Here is a 16,488-nt window from a genome sequence, read left to right as displayed (position 1 = left end):
TTTGCCAAAACCTGATGAACAGACTGATCTGCAAGGGGAGGGGGGGTGGTGGCAGGTGGGCTATGATGAGAGAACAACCAACTGGACGACTGGTCAAACACACCGAATGAAGCTCCTCTGGATATGTGGCCTCCAGAAGTACGACTGTAGAGTAAGTATAAAGGTCCCAAAGTAGAAACTGCAGTCTTAACATGTGCCATACTTTAAAATGTAAAGGAAAACACCCTTACACTCATCAATATGATGAGCAGAAAAGTCCCAAACCCAAACTTTTAAGTCTTTATTTTTGCTATCAGGGAAAAAAAATACTCAAAAAACAAAAATAAAACACAACAGGAGAGGGGGAGGGAAAAAAACGACTCCAGATATTACGTTGAATGCAGAAAAGATGAACTGCACAAGTTGGGTGAGACACTCCGGCACGAGGGGTTATTTCCTGGAGCTAGATTTCTAATATCCAAAAGTACTGGTCTGGAGAACCCATGTTGGTCAAAGGGTGTCCCATGGAGATGCAGAATGTTTTAACAGCAACATCCAAGCAGGTTTTCCAGCAGTGACGCTATGTGCTTCCTGCAGCTTGGCTCTCCCCTCCCTCTGAGTTACCTGCTGGAAACACAGAACAAGCAGGTTGAGTTCCAGCAAGACTCGCTTTGTCTTCTTTTTAAATAGTATGTTAAGTTTCCTTCATTCAGACAAGGTTCTTCAGCCGTCTGTTTATCTCCCGACATGTTTCGACTGTGAACTGCCAGTCTCTCACATCTTTATATGATGTGTAAATAATTAAAAAAGAGCAGTCAGATTAATCTATGACAGTACAACTTATATCAACCTTTGGTTAATTAGTATTTATTTTGTTTCCTCACAGGAGTTAAAAACTAATATATTCTGAAAAAATTGACTAATATGTCTAAAAAAACAAATTTAAAAAAAACGTATGTGGAAAAAAGAATTTGGAGAGAAAAAAATTAAATTTGAAAATAAATAAAAATTAATTGATAGTGCCGTAGAATCTTCCTTTGAAGTTTCACGTGACTTCTGTGTAATAGTTCCAGTTGCTGGACAAAAAATAAAGTTTTTCTGGAATTTTTTTAATCTCCTGACATGTTTCATTCCATTACACAGAAGTCAAGTCAAACTTCAAAGGAAGCATCAAAGGCAATCAGCAGAACTCCTCTGAGGAAGACTGGCAGTTGACAGTCGAAACATGGCACGAGAAAAACATTTTCCTTGTCTGAATAAACAAACCCTTAACAGGTTGACATGCACGCTGTGGATGAAGCAAACTGTGGATGAAGGAAGGTGGGACTAACTCGTAGCTGGAGCGGAGGTCGAGGCGACGGCAGAAGCGTTGTCTTCCTCGTCGCTGTCCTCCTCATTGGACTGCGGTACCTCCGCTTCAGGGATGGTTGTTGCTGGGAGCTCTGGTTCCTGCTCCGCTCTGCTCTTCAGGGCTAAGATACGATGGTGCAAAGCTGCAGCCAGCTGACCCACGTCTTTAGAGCTACCCTGATGAGGTGAGGAAGAGAGAGAGAGACCCTGTTCAGTGTTTACCTGTGGCTTTTCACACACAGCTATTAGCACATGGTTCACATTGAATGTAAACGTTGGATGGGAATTTGCCCTTTAAGCAACAGGAAGGCTTAATGTGAAACACCTGTGCAAAAAAGGTCCGAGTATTAGAACTATACATAAGTAGAAGAAAGCAGGTCTTATGCTGAGAGATTAGCAAGGGCGTCAAAAGGTTAGGTATGACTGGGCAAACTTCTACAACTGATACTATTGTTCAGTTTTAAAATTCCTTTTGACAGAAAAGAAAATTCTTACAATAATCCTCTAAATGTGAAAATTAGAAACAGATATACGTCTCTTTAGATAAACATTCTGATAAAGCAAAGAAAGCTGCCTGTTTGCAATTACCGGACTTGTGTAGTCTGGTAATTAGGCGGATACCGCTGCTTGACTTTTGCAAGAAATGTAATTACAAGCTACTGTTAGTGTTTTTTTGTGAATGAATTGCTGCACAGTTTAAGTAGGAACGTGACACGTACTGATATTAGGAAGACCTTGACCCCTTGGTCCTCCGTGTCCATGGCAGTGATTCGTACACTTTTCTCGCTGGCCTTGTCCACCTGCATTTGAGGCCAGAGTTTCGTGTTGAGGATCAATCGGAGGCTGCCTTGGGTCCTCATCACTGAGAGAATAGAAGCACAAACCAACATCACGTGTTACACTGCTGCTTTAACAGATCATTGTCAAACAGTGTTTTATTCAAGTACACATCATGTAGCATTTAAGTGTTGTTGCTGTAGACATTAGAGATGTGGGCTCCCCCTTGTGTTCAGTGTCTGGTATTGACACAGGAATGGTAATGTGTTAAGTGTTGTCCTCTTTATTTACTTTACATTTTTTTTTTTATTAAACACCATTGTTACCTTGTAAACACAAGTTTATTGTGGAATTCCTTTTAATGAAATCCCACAGTAAACTAAGAGAACTTAAGGAATCAATTGAGGACCATTTCTGAAACATTTAATCTAATCACTCCCACAAATCAGGTGAGCCTTCTTTTACCGAGGCGGGACTGTAGCGTGCCGTCATCTGTTGACGCCATATCGTTGAGCCTCAGCAAACCTCGTCCTCGCTCTATCCACGACTGAGCCGTCTTCTCAAACACGTACAACTTGCACTGCATCTGAAAAGGTTTGACAAAGAGGGATATTTTTAGACATTTCAAATACTGAGAAAATTACTTCTGTCCTACGACGCGTTTTAGGGCCAAATTAAACTTTAAAAAAATATGAGCACTATGAGATTAAAGTCATAATATTTTGAGAATAGGGTCTTAATTTCATGAGAATAAGGCCGGATCTTAAAAAAAAAAACTAGTAATGGTTGAAGTGAACGCAACTAACGCCTATATCCCTGAAGTTGACCACTTCCAGCTAGTTCCTCCTCCACTAAAGAGGCTATATGTTCCAAATCAGTCGGGTTCTTTAGTCGGAACAAACGCAAACATCTGCAAAGTGGCTTTAAAGTCCTTATACTAATAACAGTGTGGTGATGATGGGCCAAAAGGCTCAGTATTTCACCATGTATGAAACCTAAAGAGAAAACAGAGAAAATAACCGCCATTCAATGCTATTTTGGCACTATACATTAAGTTTAATCTGATTAGTCGGCTAAGATGTCATGCATTTGACTGTTGTCTGGTCACTTCCTTTTTTGTAGTTTCACAATGTCCATGAATCATTTTAAGACAAAAAAGAATAATTTACTCAGTAACGGTTGGGTGACGAAATGTAACAAATGACTTATTTTAAAACTTACTAATGTACAATTACTGATTTAGAAATATACTCAAAAAAGTACAAGTACCCATAAAAGCAACTCAATTACAGTAACGTGAGTGTGCTGTCGTACTGTCCTCTGCCAAGGACCTCATATTTTTTTCCTGCCTTTATTTATTTGTTAGTTAATTTGTTTGCGGAATTACATGAAAAATACTGAATGGATTTCGACTAAATTTCAACAAAAGTTGACCTGACGTTATGGAAAAGTCCGTTACATTTTGAAGGGAGCTTGGGATCAAAATACTGATTCTGGATTGGTTTCAAAAGTCAAAATATTCATCTCTCATTATTGGCAAAATTTCAAAAATGTCTATGTCGGCTCGTAAATCAGTTATGTCGAGTTACCAAGTTTCATCCGAATCGGATCTGGATTGAGCATTTCGTTGTAATTTTCAGAAAAACATTTGGACCTAATGTATCATTATTAATGGGGACAGAAGCCTTTAAAATGTGAATGATGATGGTACCATGATTAGGATCACTGATCCAGATAACTGCCAATATGTGGCAAAGAGGAGATTTGGTGCTTGGCAGAGATTTACACTGTGCTTCCTGTTTATAAATTTTTACCTGTAAAACGTTGCTCTCCGACTCCTCCCCAGTTTTCACATCAACTTTCTCTAAGATGCACTTCTTGGCTGTGGCTTTGGTGTACGCTGCTGCAGACTCCTCCAAAGACTCCGACACATTGTTTACTGGGAGGAAAAATTACCAAAAACATTATTTGCCATTAATGCAAATGCTTTGGATTAGTCAGTGTTCCAGCACAGAATGCCACTTCTGACTTACATACATTAAAGAAACGAGGTTGGATGTAAAATTATCTGTGTTCAAATTAGGGGACGGATCTGGATAAGCATAATGCTTTTTTCCGTCGCCCTTTCCGGCATGAAAAAGGACAAAAAAAAGGACAAAAAAAAAAAAAAAAAAAACAATGATGTGATTTTGCTCTGAATGTCAAATGAATTTCTGTGAATGCAACCATGTCGGAAATGAACTGAATAAATAAATAAAAATAAAATAAAAATACATAAACTGTGCATGCAGCGTGCATAACAAATATATATATATGTAAATATAAAATACATGTTTACGATGAATCTCAACAAGTGTGAGTGACTGAGTAATTTACCCTTTTACCCATGAGCATTCAAAACATGACAGCCATCAACACTGTTAGCATATTGATAGTGTTGCTAACTACAATACAAAATGGACAACACTGGTGCCCATGACAGGATTTCAGCGTAGAATGCCTGTCGTTTTTGAGGAGTCACTGTAATGATAAATTGTTTTATTGTGAATATTTGAACAGATGTGTTGCTTTCATAAAAATATGTATTTTTAACCTAAAAGGCATGACCTGGATAAATAAAGGGAACACTGTGATTGTAAACACATTTATCGTGCATTAATCAAATGACAGACTCCTGCTGCATGGTTCCCATTTAAGGGCTGCATTTCTTCAAAACCACTTCTTTCAACATCATAGGTCTTGTTTTTGTTATTTGTGGTTGTCACTGGAGTCTATCCAAGTGTCTGGGTAATAAGTAGCAATTTCCCCCCCAAACATCCACAGCAGTATTGTACTTTTTCTTTCTTACCCTTCTCTGGGGTGTTTTCCTGTGACGAGGGCTCTGAAGCAGGGGCGGCTGAAACCTCTTTATGTTCCTCATTTAAAGACTCTCCCTTAGGAGGACTCTGAAAACCAAAGAAAGCTCATCAGTCATTTTTGAAAACATTGACAATGACGAAAAGAAAAATAAATGTTCTGTATTAACTAACCAGGACTCTTTCAGACATGTTCTGTCCAAAAACAAATTTGGCTCCACTGTCTTCACTGTTAGTTGCATTTTTTGAGCTGATGAACAACAGAAACATACATCAACATGAAAAAAATGCTAACAGATCAACAGATGGAAAATATGTAACAATACATAACATTTGTACCTTGGAGTTGAAATGTACTGTAAGAAATAATTGGTTGCCTCTGACTTGGAGTTCACTGGTTTACCATCCTTTAAATTGTCTTCTGTACTGTTTTCCTCCAACTAAAGGAGAAAAATAGTCAATTGTATTAACACATGAACTGCATTCACTCAAACTGCTGAAAATGCAAGTAACAATCTGTAGTTAGATAAAGCTGAGCATAATTTTTTTACTGTTTTTGCTACATATTACTAGGGCTGCCAACTTTGGTCATTTAGTTGACTAATTGGTCGATGCCGTCGTGGTCGACTAAGATTTTCATTGGTCGACCAGCAACGGTATCAGTTTCAATCCCGTAAAAATAAATAAATAATGCAATGCACTTATATAGGTGATAAGGATTAAATATCAATATAATGTGTTTAATGTCTAAACATGATTCTATGTCCAGCAACAGCTCTGTGTGAGAGCGTGCTGCAAATAAAAAGGGTTGTGCTTCAGCTGACAGTGCGCAGTGTGTTGTCCTCAGAGCAGATCAGTGAGTATAAAAGTAACAAATTAACACTATTAAATCAATCCTTTTTCTGCACAAGAACAGGAATTATCCTTATATTTGATACATGGATTATGTAAACAGATCCACTGCCGTCTCTGGTGCCACGAGCACACTGCGCACCTGTGTTTGCTTCCCCGTGTGCTGATCTGATGTTGACATTACCAGTTTATTAATAAACCAAAAACATTTAAGTAATATATGTTAATCAATGCTAAACTAAACTCACTTTTTTGCAACACAAATATTATAAAATGTAACTCACCTTTGCTCTGTCTTTGATATTCTGACCAAACACAAAAGATATTGCTACATCGGACTCCTTATCATCTTTTCTACCTTCTTTGTTCCCATCCGCTTCATCATCTTCACTTTCATTTTTCTGAAAGAACCACCAAAGAAAACGACTTAATAACATTGTACATTTATCGTTTAAATGAACATTTCCCCCACTGCTTCAGCTCATAACACTTTATTAGGTGCTCACATTTTGGAGCAGTTATTGTTTTACAAGAAGCCACAACCACAGCAAATAGCACTCACTGCTGGGCCTAAATGCAGGGGAAACACACACACCCTCAACACCCACATCTATGCACAACGATAAAAGGCAGAGTAGACATACAAGATTGGGTGTTGATGTTTCTGTGGTACTCCAATCCCCAGGACAGGAAACAACTTTTTTTTATCAGTCAAGTTAAAAATAAACAAATCTATTCATATAGTTCTATTGTAATTCTGTCGTTCTGAGCTGAACAATTCTTGTTCATTTCTGGCGTATTTGTAAAGTCTCTAAAAACAGCATATCTGAATAGTCATGTGGATCATTTACATCTACATTCTCGTGTATCAGTGTCCTGAGAAAAAGCAATAGTATTGAATATTTGTAGAGAATAGAAACTATTGTGCAGTGAACCACAGCCTGAGGTTTGCTTACACTTAAAAAAATACCTGCTCAAATCAGTGAATTCAGAAAATAAAAATCTGGAAGGAGTCGATCCTCAAAATTACAGATTGGAAAAAACACCAGTGAGCTCAAACTTTTTCTCTGACTTAAAGGGGACGTAACATTTCCTGCCAGGTGAGTCGTAAGAAGAATTTTATTACACAAATACAAAAACGCTTTTGAATTATATTTCCTGATCCTTACATCCTCCCCTTAACACTCAAACTTACAGGAAAGGAGGCGGATTGAGCCATGCAATTTTTTGGGGCCGTCAAGAAATCATGGAACATAAAGTTTTCCCAACGCTTGTAAATGTCATTGAAATCCGTGAAAATGATGAAACGCACTTTTAATTTGAAACGCCTTCATTGATAAACAATGTAACAAGTTGATTTGATCAGATTACTGCCGTGTGAGAATTGGACATAATTTTCTATCTGTTGTAAAAATACAGTTTGTAAGAAGGGTTGATTTTCCGATGCATCAAGGTTGTTCTTGATGAAAGAACAGTAATTGCCATGCATCATCGATGTTATTATTTCCTTGTATTTGCTCCCTTCATATGTAAAAAAAAATCTATGAAACATTTTTAAAAAAATAAATAAATAAAAATAATAAAAACATTACAATTTCTATATGTTCAACTGGTCCATTTTTAAGACACTGTTACATCTGAGCTTTTGGATTGCAGAGCCTCAGGCTACAAATCCTAATTCCTTTTAGACTGACTCACTAAAATATAAGAAGTTAACCTACATAGAGAGGATATTGCCACAATAATCTGGATATGGGTGTGCCACAGATAATTAGTCGTGATTTATTAGCACAATTACCCAATATAAATCAATTCCCATTATTGAAGTGTCAATTTGATTACATACCAATTTTTGATTATTGCTGATTATTGTCCATTTAACATCAGTCAGCTGCTGAATCATATTACTTCTCTTTTGAATAACACCTCACAGCTCTTCAATATTGAAATATTCAAATCAGTAGGAATCATTTTATAACAAGTAAAAAATACAAATTTAGTAATTTTTTGGAAATTTAAGAATCAATTCATGATCATCATTAATAAAATTGTGATCGATTATTACTTCTTTTTACCACTTATACAGATAATAATATAATGCTCCCAGATTTCTTTAGGGCAGGTGCAGAATCAGGATGAATATCTGGTTTCTGTTCTGCCATTGTCTCTCCTTCCCCTCAAACTTGTTTTTAAAATCACATTACAAACCTGAAATGCACACAACGCCAGATAATCACTTAAATGATTGCTAACCAATGACTTGGTTACCGTTGCTGAGTGCTCCGTGTTGTTCAGGAAGAGGGACGGGGTCACAAGTTCTTCATCTGAGGACTTTTTTACACCGTTGGTTCCACAACTAGAATCTAAATTCAAACACAGGTAGAAGAACAATGAGAGGGAGAACAATTGTGTGCTTGATGATAAAGCTTACTTGAAATATTTCTGAAAAATAGTTGATCCATGTCAAGCATAAAGATAAAAAGAAAGAGCTATACTTACTGGACTCTATATGTGACTTTGTGGGTGCCTGTAAGACTGCAGGTCGGAGGACACTGCGTTGCTGTTCCTTGGGTTTCTGACTTGGAACACCTGTATCAGAAATAACGAGTGAAAACATTTAAACCACAAGGAGATACTCGGCATCTTTCAACATATATTAAATTGTTTTAATATACATTAGTGAGACATGTACACAGTGGGAAAACAAATCCAAATTGTTAACCTGAACTTGGTGCCTGTCCATGTATGAGAGTTGGTGGCTTTAAACGAAATCCCACAGGTTTCTCCTCTGGAACGGAACAAAACAAAAAAAAAAAAATAGAAATCACAGAAACAATCAATATCAATGGTATCGTTCTCCAGAAGGTAACAAAAGTGACCCATTCTGATAATCTACAAAGTGGCCTCCAGATGTTTATTTCTGTTCAACAGAATGACATGAGGGACATTAATTCCTACACAACCACAACATTAAAAGAAGATGTAAAACTTTGGCAATGATCAATAACCTTGGACCATCATGAGACAGTTTTACCCTATTAATTGCATGTTGCTGCCATAGCAATGATAGGTAATAGTCTAAAATTTGATCATTTCATTTTCAACAATTGCTAATATTGTCCAAGTTCGTAAGGATGATTTAGCCTTTCGCAATATTCAATCATCACTAATCACTAGTGATAGCAAAGATTGAATATGTATCATGAATATTGCTACTGGTGACGACATTTGAATAATTATACATTACAGAGCATGGCAGCATATACGTGCTAGCATTTACCATTTACTGTACAGCTCGGGGTTCCAAAAACCTGCAACAACACTTGCTCTGGTTAGGTGTGAAAACACTCAGAGTAAACCAGGTTAGACCCTGGACAACCCATCATTGACCAATCATAATTGTTTTACACAGTCTGTGGATACCATAGCACGGATATAAAGACATGCACGCATATGGAAAGCAAAAGAGACCACCGCCAGAGATTGACCCCACAATCTCCTTTCTTTGTGTAAAGGTCCTTCCATTAAATGTAGTTAAATAGTATGTACACAATTAGACAACTACTGACAGTGACCAACATGAGACACTTGGACTAATTCAATCATACATTACAACAGGTGGCAGGTGAAAAATAAAACACTTATATTCTCATGGTGCTATTAGTGGGATTTGTAACAACCTGTAACAAGTACCGTAGAACAAATCTCCAGCTTCAATATGCTGCCTCCTATTAGCAAAGAGTAACATTTTATTACTCACACTAGAAAGTCACAGCTGGAAATTTATAGCATAAAAATTGGCAGCAACATTGGAAACAGCTAAACTTTGAATCAACCAAGTTACGTTGGATGGTTACGTCTGATGATCTCACAGGGCACACAAAAAAGCCAGAGTACAGTGTGCAAGACCCACAAGGCCAGTCCGGCCCAGTTTTGGATGTACACGGTTAAATAGAAATTGTATCGGGAAAAAAAATTATGACCAAAACTCATTATGTTTTACGCATTCAAACTTTCCCCAAGTTGATTGACACATTTTGATAATAAGCAATGATGCGATTCAATGAAACAAAACAAATGGTTGTCTAAACGGCTCACCTGGCTCAGAGTCAGAATTCCCAGTCGGAGACTGGCAGAAACTTGAGGGCATGAATACATTGTTCTTGGGAACTGCAAAGTAGCAGATAGGGGTTGCAGCTCAGCATACAAATCAATGTTTACGCCAGAAAAAAAAAAGAGGCAAAGACAGTCTAAGTGATCTGCTTAGTTCTTACCAGAATGTGGGGGTGGAAATGAGGAGGTCCTTTCTCTTTTCACAGGGGGGCAATAACTTCCCTCTTCTTTATCTGAATCTGAAAAGTTTCAGACTTAATTATTAATAATCATAAAAAAATAAAAAATAAAAAAAAGACAACCACACGAGGGTAAAAGAAACTGAGTTCAGACGTTGGATTTACCCTCTCCATCTTCTGCACTGGAGCCTTCGGCAGATCGCTGCAAGAAAGCAAAAGAAGTCTGAGATACAAGTAGGAGCCAATTAAACAAACTATACAATTAAAATAATTCTCCACACAATAAATGTTGAAACTAATTTAAATACAATATCGAAAATCTGGTTCCATCTTTGATATAGCCAAATAAAAAAAATTGAGAAAATTAAGAATTGAAAAACAACTGAGCTTACCTTCTGTGCCTTATCTTTTTGAAAAACAAACACAGGTGGCGCAATGGCAGGCTTGTCTGTTAAGAGAAGATGTAGGATAGTGATCTCATCACAAAATCAACCACAGCATTCAGGCAAAGCAAAAACACAAGGCCTACCTCAGCCACATCATCATAACATCTCAATTGGTATGAATATATGAAACCAACAATATATTATCAGTTTCTAATATAAACAACCCTCCGTCATCTATGAAACAATCACATTTTAGCAGATCCAAAACTCTGAATAATCATAATAAAACCTGTTCTAAAGAGCCAGTTCTTACTTGTACTAATTTAGATGCACAAGTAGGGCTGGGCGATATATCGAATATACTCGATATATCGCAGCTTGTAGTCTGTGCGGTGTTGAAAATGACCATACCGTTAAACTCGCGGACTTTTTTTTTTTTTTTTTTTTGATTTTTTTTTTTTTTAAATATCTTAGTGGCATTATGCACAAAAGGTGCACTTAAATTTAGTGTTGTTTTGAAATGTCATCTTAATGACAACATGCACAAAAGGGCACTATTTGTTTTAAAATATTGTAGTGGCATTATGTACAAAAAGTGCACTTTAATTTTGTGTTTTGAAATGCCATGTGAGTTGCATCCTGCACTAATGTCTTGTTTTGAAATGTCTCTGACAATTTTGCACAGAACGTGCACTTTCTGTTGACAATTTTATGTTTGAGCCACTCACTGTTTAATAAATACAGTTATGTCAACTTTGACTTAGTTGTGATATCCCCTTTTATGCCAAGTTTAAAATTGGCATATATTAATGCAGTATGATCAAGAATGTTTTAATGTAGACATATAGAATCATCATACTGGTGTGATTTTGTGCATCAAAGTGTTAATTCAAGGGTAATGCAAAATATCGAGATATATATCGTGTATCGTGACATGGCCTAAAAATATCGCGGTATTTATAAAAGGCCATATCGCCCAGCCCTATGCACAAGTAAAAAAAAGGCCAAGAGTAATAAAAAACTAAACAAGTGTTAACTAAAAGGCATTTGGCAAAATGTGACCAGAGCCGCCGCCCTCCTGTCCTCGCCGCCGAATGCTCGGTGCTCGACCCTCCTTGCCGTGTCAGTGGCGCTCCCCCCCTACTCCCTGAACTCGCCACCGTCGTCGACCCCCTTCGCTGGCGGTCGGGTCTCGGCAGCTTCTTTTTAGTTCTTTAGAAGTTTTCAACTTCTTGCTTGGCGGCGCCATGATCGGTGCTGTGTCCAAATAGACCGTTCTCGCTCATTTCATATTCACTGTTATCTTAACACTCGGAAGAGTTTAAGTGGTGGCTAAGTTGAAAGACCGTTCGAATATTCTGAGGAAAGGTGGTGTGGCCGTATGATTTTTACTTCACCAAGCGGAAGTGCGTCTCGTACTTGCTGCTTTGATATTCACTGTTATCTTAACGCTCGGAAGAGTTTAAGTGGTGGCTAAGATGAAAGACCGTTCAAATTTTCTGAGGAAAGGAGGCGTGGCCGTATGATTTTTACGTCACCTCGCGGAAGTGCGTCTCGTTCTAGCTGCTTTCATATTCCCTGTTATTTAAGTGGTGGCTAAGATGAAAGACCGTTCGAATTTTCTGAGGAAAGGAGGCGTGGCCGTAGGATTTTTACGTCACCTAGCGGAAGTGCGTCTGATTGTCACATTTGTTTTGACAGTTGCACTTCCTCTAGGCATACGTGTGAAGTATCCCGTCTTGGCCGGGAAACTCCAGTATTTTACCCATCTTTCCCACCATCTTCCAGTATTAGCATTTCTCTGTAAATATCCCGTATTTTAATATAATAATAATTAAAAGATGCCTTACTAAACTGAACGCGTCACTGGTCTCGCAAGAACTGCCACCTGAAATGGCCTGAGTGGCAGTTCTCGCGAGACTAATAACTGAGATTTTAACGTCTACCACGGGGGAAGGAACAACAAGTCATCATGAAACATCAGCCAATCACAAGCGTCACAAATATAAACTGCTTTCAAAAAGTGTTGGGATACTGGAGCTTAGTTGGGTGGGTGGGACAGCTCGTAGTGGGCGCCAGAAAATTTATAAAAAAAACTTACTTTCAAATCCAAAACTTGACAGGTATGCCTCTAGGTGACGTAATAACCTGACAGCAGCGAAGGTTAGTGACGTTTGCTGTGGTGAAAACCACAAATTTCCAAAAATGGACTAAAAGCACATTTATAACACTTTCCACTGATATAATCTCAAAAAATACAGGTTTGAAAGTAAATCAAAGAAAAAGAAGCTAAGAGGAACAAAAGTGAAACTAAAAGAAAGACACATTGAGAATGGTTGCTCACACTCACCTTTCACTCAGAAATATGAATTATGTTGAATAAAACATAATGTGGCTAAAAATGACTCATCGATTTTCTACTTTGTATGATTGAGAGAGATCCTTAATCATAGTATTTGTTGATTTTGTTTTTACTTTTGATTTTAAATGTTTTATTGATTTTTAAGCTGTTGAATGTGTTTTCTGTTTCACTTTTTGATCATGTAAAGCAGATTTAACTGCCTTGTGTATGAAATGTGCTACAAAAATACATTTGCCATGCTTTCTGCTCACTGAATTAAATTAGCCAAGCGACAACATAATTTGATAAGCATTTGCCAATCTAAAGTGTTGATCACTTGTTGCTTTTAGGAGAGTAAAGATCACTCCCTTACAATTCATTTATATAGCATTAATTGCCAATCTTCACTTAATTTAAAGCCTTTAATTAAATAAACATCCTAATCATGACGATTTATTTTATTGATAAACACTTACTGGCCACATTATTAGTTACTCCAAGTTCAAACCAACTTTACAGTTATTCATAGACCTGCTTAACATTCTGAACCATTGATGATTTGAAGTTTAGTTGCATTGCAAAAAGTTGCCATCACACTATGGATGCATTGTAGTTTTAAAAAAAAGACTAGAAATGGTCTGTGATCTTCAAACAACACATGATTCAGTCAAAAGACACACACACGATGTTTCCGTCAAATTCCCACCCAACAGTGTGAATGTTGAAGTACAAATCCCATTTCATTAAACCACGCAGTGTTTTTCAAACCTTTGATTGTTCCTATCTGAAAGTGGGATGCCTGCCATAGTGATGTTAGCCACCAAAACTCGTGCAGCAAGGTAAACTACACTGTAAGGTCAGATGTTATTTTTCCCCCATTCAAGTTATTTTTGTCTACCGTGTCAAACCAGTCCAACCAATTCTCTCTGACATATGGGATTTATGGTGAACAAAATACTGCAGACTGTATGGCCCTAAAAAAAATCCACGTTAACAGAATCACGGACGGAATCCACCAATAAAAACAAAATCTATCCACCAATAAAAACAAAAAGGGTAAGATAATAAGGAAGGCTAGCAGTAACGTAAAAAGGTAGGAATTAGGAAATGTTTAAGTTTTCAACATGCAACACTTTATTTTTCCTAATTTATGCAATTCTTTCATTTTCATTACATTTAATAGTAAAAGACCATCTTTCTATTTTACTAGCTTCCTACCCAAAACTTTTAACTGATCGTACAACATGTAACATTTGTAAAAGGCAACAATTATGTCATATTTTACAAAAATCCACCTTGCGTTTATATATTATATATATATCATACCGCAACCTATACACTGAATCTGCAGCACTTGAAAACATTGATCACAATGTTTGTGATCAACATTTAAAGATGGCAATACAATAGTAAAAACGTTATCATGTGCAGCAGTATTTAACTCTACTAAGTACTAACTACATCTCATATGTATTTCTTTTTGTGAGTTTCAATCCTGGAAAATAAATCAGATTTTAGATGGAGCTCATTAGTAACTAGAGCTCCTGAGGGCACCTCACATGGTCCAAGCGGGCTACCTGGTGAACACCACCATGTTGGTGACCCCTGATCTAGATGTATATCATATATCACCATTTTGCAAAAAAATATGGGTCCATATTGCCATAGGCCTAGTATTAATCTACTGGTATTACCATTAGGATGCTATAAATTCATGTCCAAATGTCTACTTCTACTATTTGTCAGCTATTTATTTCTCAACAAGTGAGTAGAAACTTGACAAAAACAGTGGGAAAAAAAAAGTTTATTTTGAATTTTTCATTCTTGATTTTAGCCTAAGGTTATTTGTGATTGTGTCATTAAAATAAAACGCTGCCTTCAATATTATTTCACCTTTTATATTACTAAAAGGAATGTGTCAAGCAGAGGAAAGAAAATAGTGACATCACCTGGGGCTGCTTACAGTATCTAAGAAGTGTAATCCTATCACATTAGCAGAAAAGGGTAGTCCACACAACAGACTGGCTTGGGCCTATTACATGGAGCAGGTATATAGCATCGTTGCAGGCTTCGTTATTATGGAAATGCATGGGATTACAATAATCGACAGCACTGACAAGTCCCCATGGCTAACATAGAGCACGCTAGGAAACGGGAGAATGTTGTTTGGCCTATATATATATGACACCGGTGTGTGCTGCTTGCAGCAACGGAAGCTTTGCCAATGTGTGCAATAATATAACCACACCGACACTTCTATTGGTTATAGTAGAAGCCCAGAGTGTTCTCTGGTTTGAGTGCATCAACCAACACTTGGACGAGCTGACCCTGTCCAGCACATAGTCAGACCCGCCGGTTGTTTTCCCATCATCACCCAGGCGCTTACACTTAGCCCGCTATTCCACAAGAAATGTTTATTAGCTGTCAAGCGGCGCATGACGACTTTTAATCATGTTTACACGAAGGCTAACGTCACACAGAGGAGAAAACACAAGAATGGGATAGCATACACTTTAGCATTTGTCGGTAGCGTTCTCCTCCGCGCCTAAATGGTCAACACCGCTAAAAGGACCCCGGCGCTGCTTAATTACACACAAACTGAGATATTATGAATATAAATCGACCTTAACATTTACTATGTCACCGGTCCTGTGTGTAATACTCCATGACATGTGATAATTAAAGCATAAATGCTGTGATAACGTGGCTTCGACACCCCCTACTGTATTTTAGCTCACTGCGGATGACAGAACACTCAGCCTAATAATAGCTCTATGCTAACAGGGGGTAAGCCGGTTGTTGGCCAGCGGCTAGTCGAGGGCGTTCCGAAGTATTCCAGGCATTATCCTCATCCCGGCGATAGCACTGTTAGCTTGTTTGCTAACGCTGGACACTTGTAAACCCGTTAGACTCTTAGTACACCAGAGAATGCCACTAACCCAGTAGCGAGTAACTTCATTTGCCGTTAGCGGATACGCAGGCAGAAGGCAGCTGCTGATAAAACACGTCAAAGCGGTGGCATTGTTTTTCCCACACTGCCACTTACTCACCTTCGTTTGCCAAGTCCGCCATTTTACTTCGACGCTCACACACCCACAACCCACCGCGCAGGAAGAGTCCCAGCCGGAGTTTGTTTGGTTCACATATTACAACATATTATCTCATACTTTATCCCACTGCGCTCATATAAACCACCAAACAATATCATATATATGTATAGTTTATCATTAACAATTGTAGTTTAGGCAAAAAGTGAATGAGGTGACAAAATACGTATGTTTCTGTCACCAGAGATAAACAGAAAGTCTATCTATTCAAATCAATTCAAAACATCTTTATTGGCATTGAAAACTATTTTGCGTTGCAAAAGCAAGTGTGACATTGAACAATGTACACACAAAAATAATAAATATACATTAAAAAAAAATAAAAATAGCTACAAGTGTGTTGTGCAAAACAATAAACCAGAACACAAATTGAGTTTTACTGATATTAAAATGTACGATTACGCTATAAATGTTATAAAAGGGGAAAATGTTTTGTACAGGGTTTTATATGCATTGGGCTATACAAGTACATATACATGTACACAAACACTTACATACATACATGAATGGACAGACTATTAATACATACATATATCTAGTGATACTATA

At 37.6% G+C, this 16,488-nt stretch overlaps 1 protein-coding gene across 2 annotated transcripts; it reads right to left on the bottom strand.

Annotated features, from left to right (window-relative positions):
• Positions 1–267: 267 nt before the first annotated feature.
• On the bottom strand, positions 268–15,970 carry ranbp3b (RAN binding protein 3b). 2 transcript variants are annotated; one of them, XM_028473218.1, is made up of 17 exons: positions 15,883–15,970; positions 10,498–10,553; positions 10,271–10,307; positions 10,088–10,165; positions 9,912–9,983; positions 8,536–8,601; positions 8,313–8,402; positions 8,082–8,176; positions 6,098–6,214; positions 5,301–5,401; positions 5,136–5,211; positions 4,955–5,051; positions 3,921–4,045; positions 2,572–2,692; positions 2,049–2,191; positions 1,311–1,506; positions 268–606 (listed from the first exon to the last, which is right to left on the bottom strand). In XM_028473218.1, the coding sequence occupies exons 1-17, from the start codon at positions 15,902–15,904 to the stop codon at positions 560–562; spliced, it is 1,539 nt and encodes a 512-aa protein (XP_028329019.1). In that variant the 5' UTR covers positions 15,905–15,970; the 3' UTR covers positions 268–559. The 2 variants fall into 2 exon arrangements, with proteins under 2 accessions (XP_028329019.1, XP_028329020.1); XM_028473219.1 differs by having other exon boundaries at positions 10,498–10,511; positions 15,883–15,952.
• Between the last annotated feature and the right edge of the window lie 518 nt (positions 15,971–16,488).

This window comes from Gouania willdenowi, chromosome 17, assembly GCF_900634775.1.
Source record: "Gouania willdenowi chromosome 17, fGouWil2.1, whole genome shotgun sequence".
Lineage (NCBI taxonomy): Eukaryota > Metazoa > Chordata > Actinopteri > Blenniiformes > Gobiesocidae > Gouania > Gouania willdenowi.
The sequence above is the reverse complement of the archived record's forward strand: the minus strand, read 5'-3'. Positions and strand labels throughout refer to the sequence as shown.

Coding starts and splice junctions, on each gene's coding strand:
- ranbp3b (XM_028473218.1), bottom strand. CDS start 15,904: ATGGCGGACTTGGCAAACGAAG. Junction 10,166..10,270: donor CAGTGCAGAAGATGGAGAGG/GTAAATCCAACG, acceptor GAAACTTTTCAG/ATTCAGATAAAGAAGAGGGA. Junction 5,212..5,300: donor CAGTACATTTCAACTCCAAG/GTACAAATGTTA, acceptor GTTGTTCATCAG/CTCAAAAAATGCAACTAACA.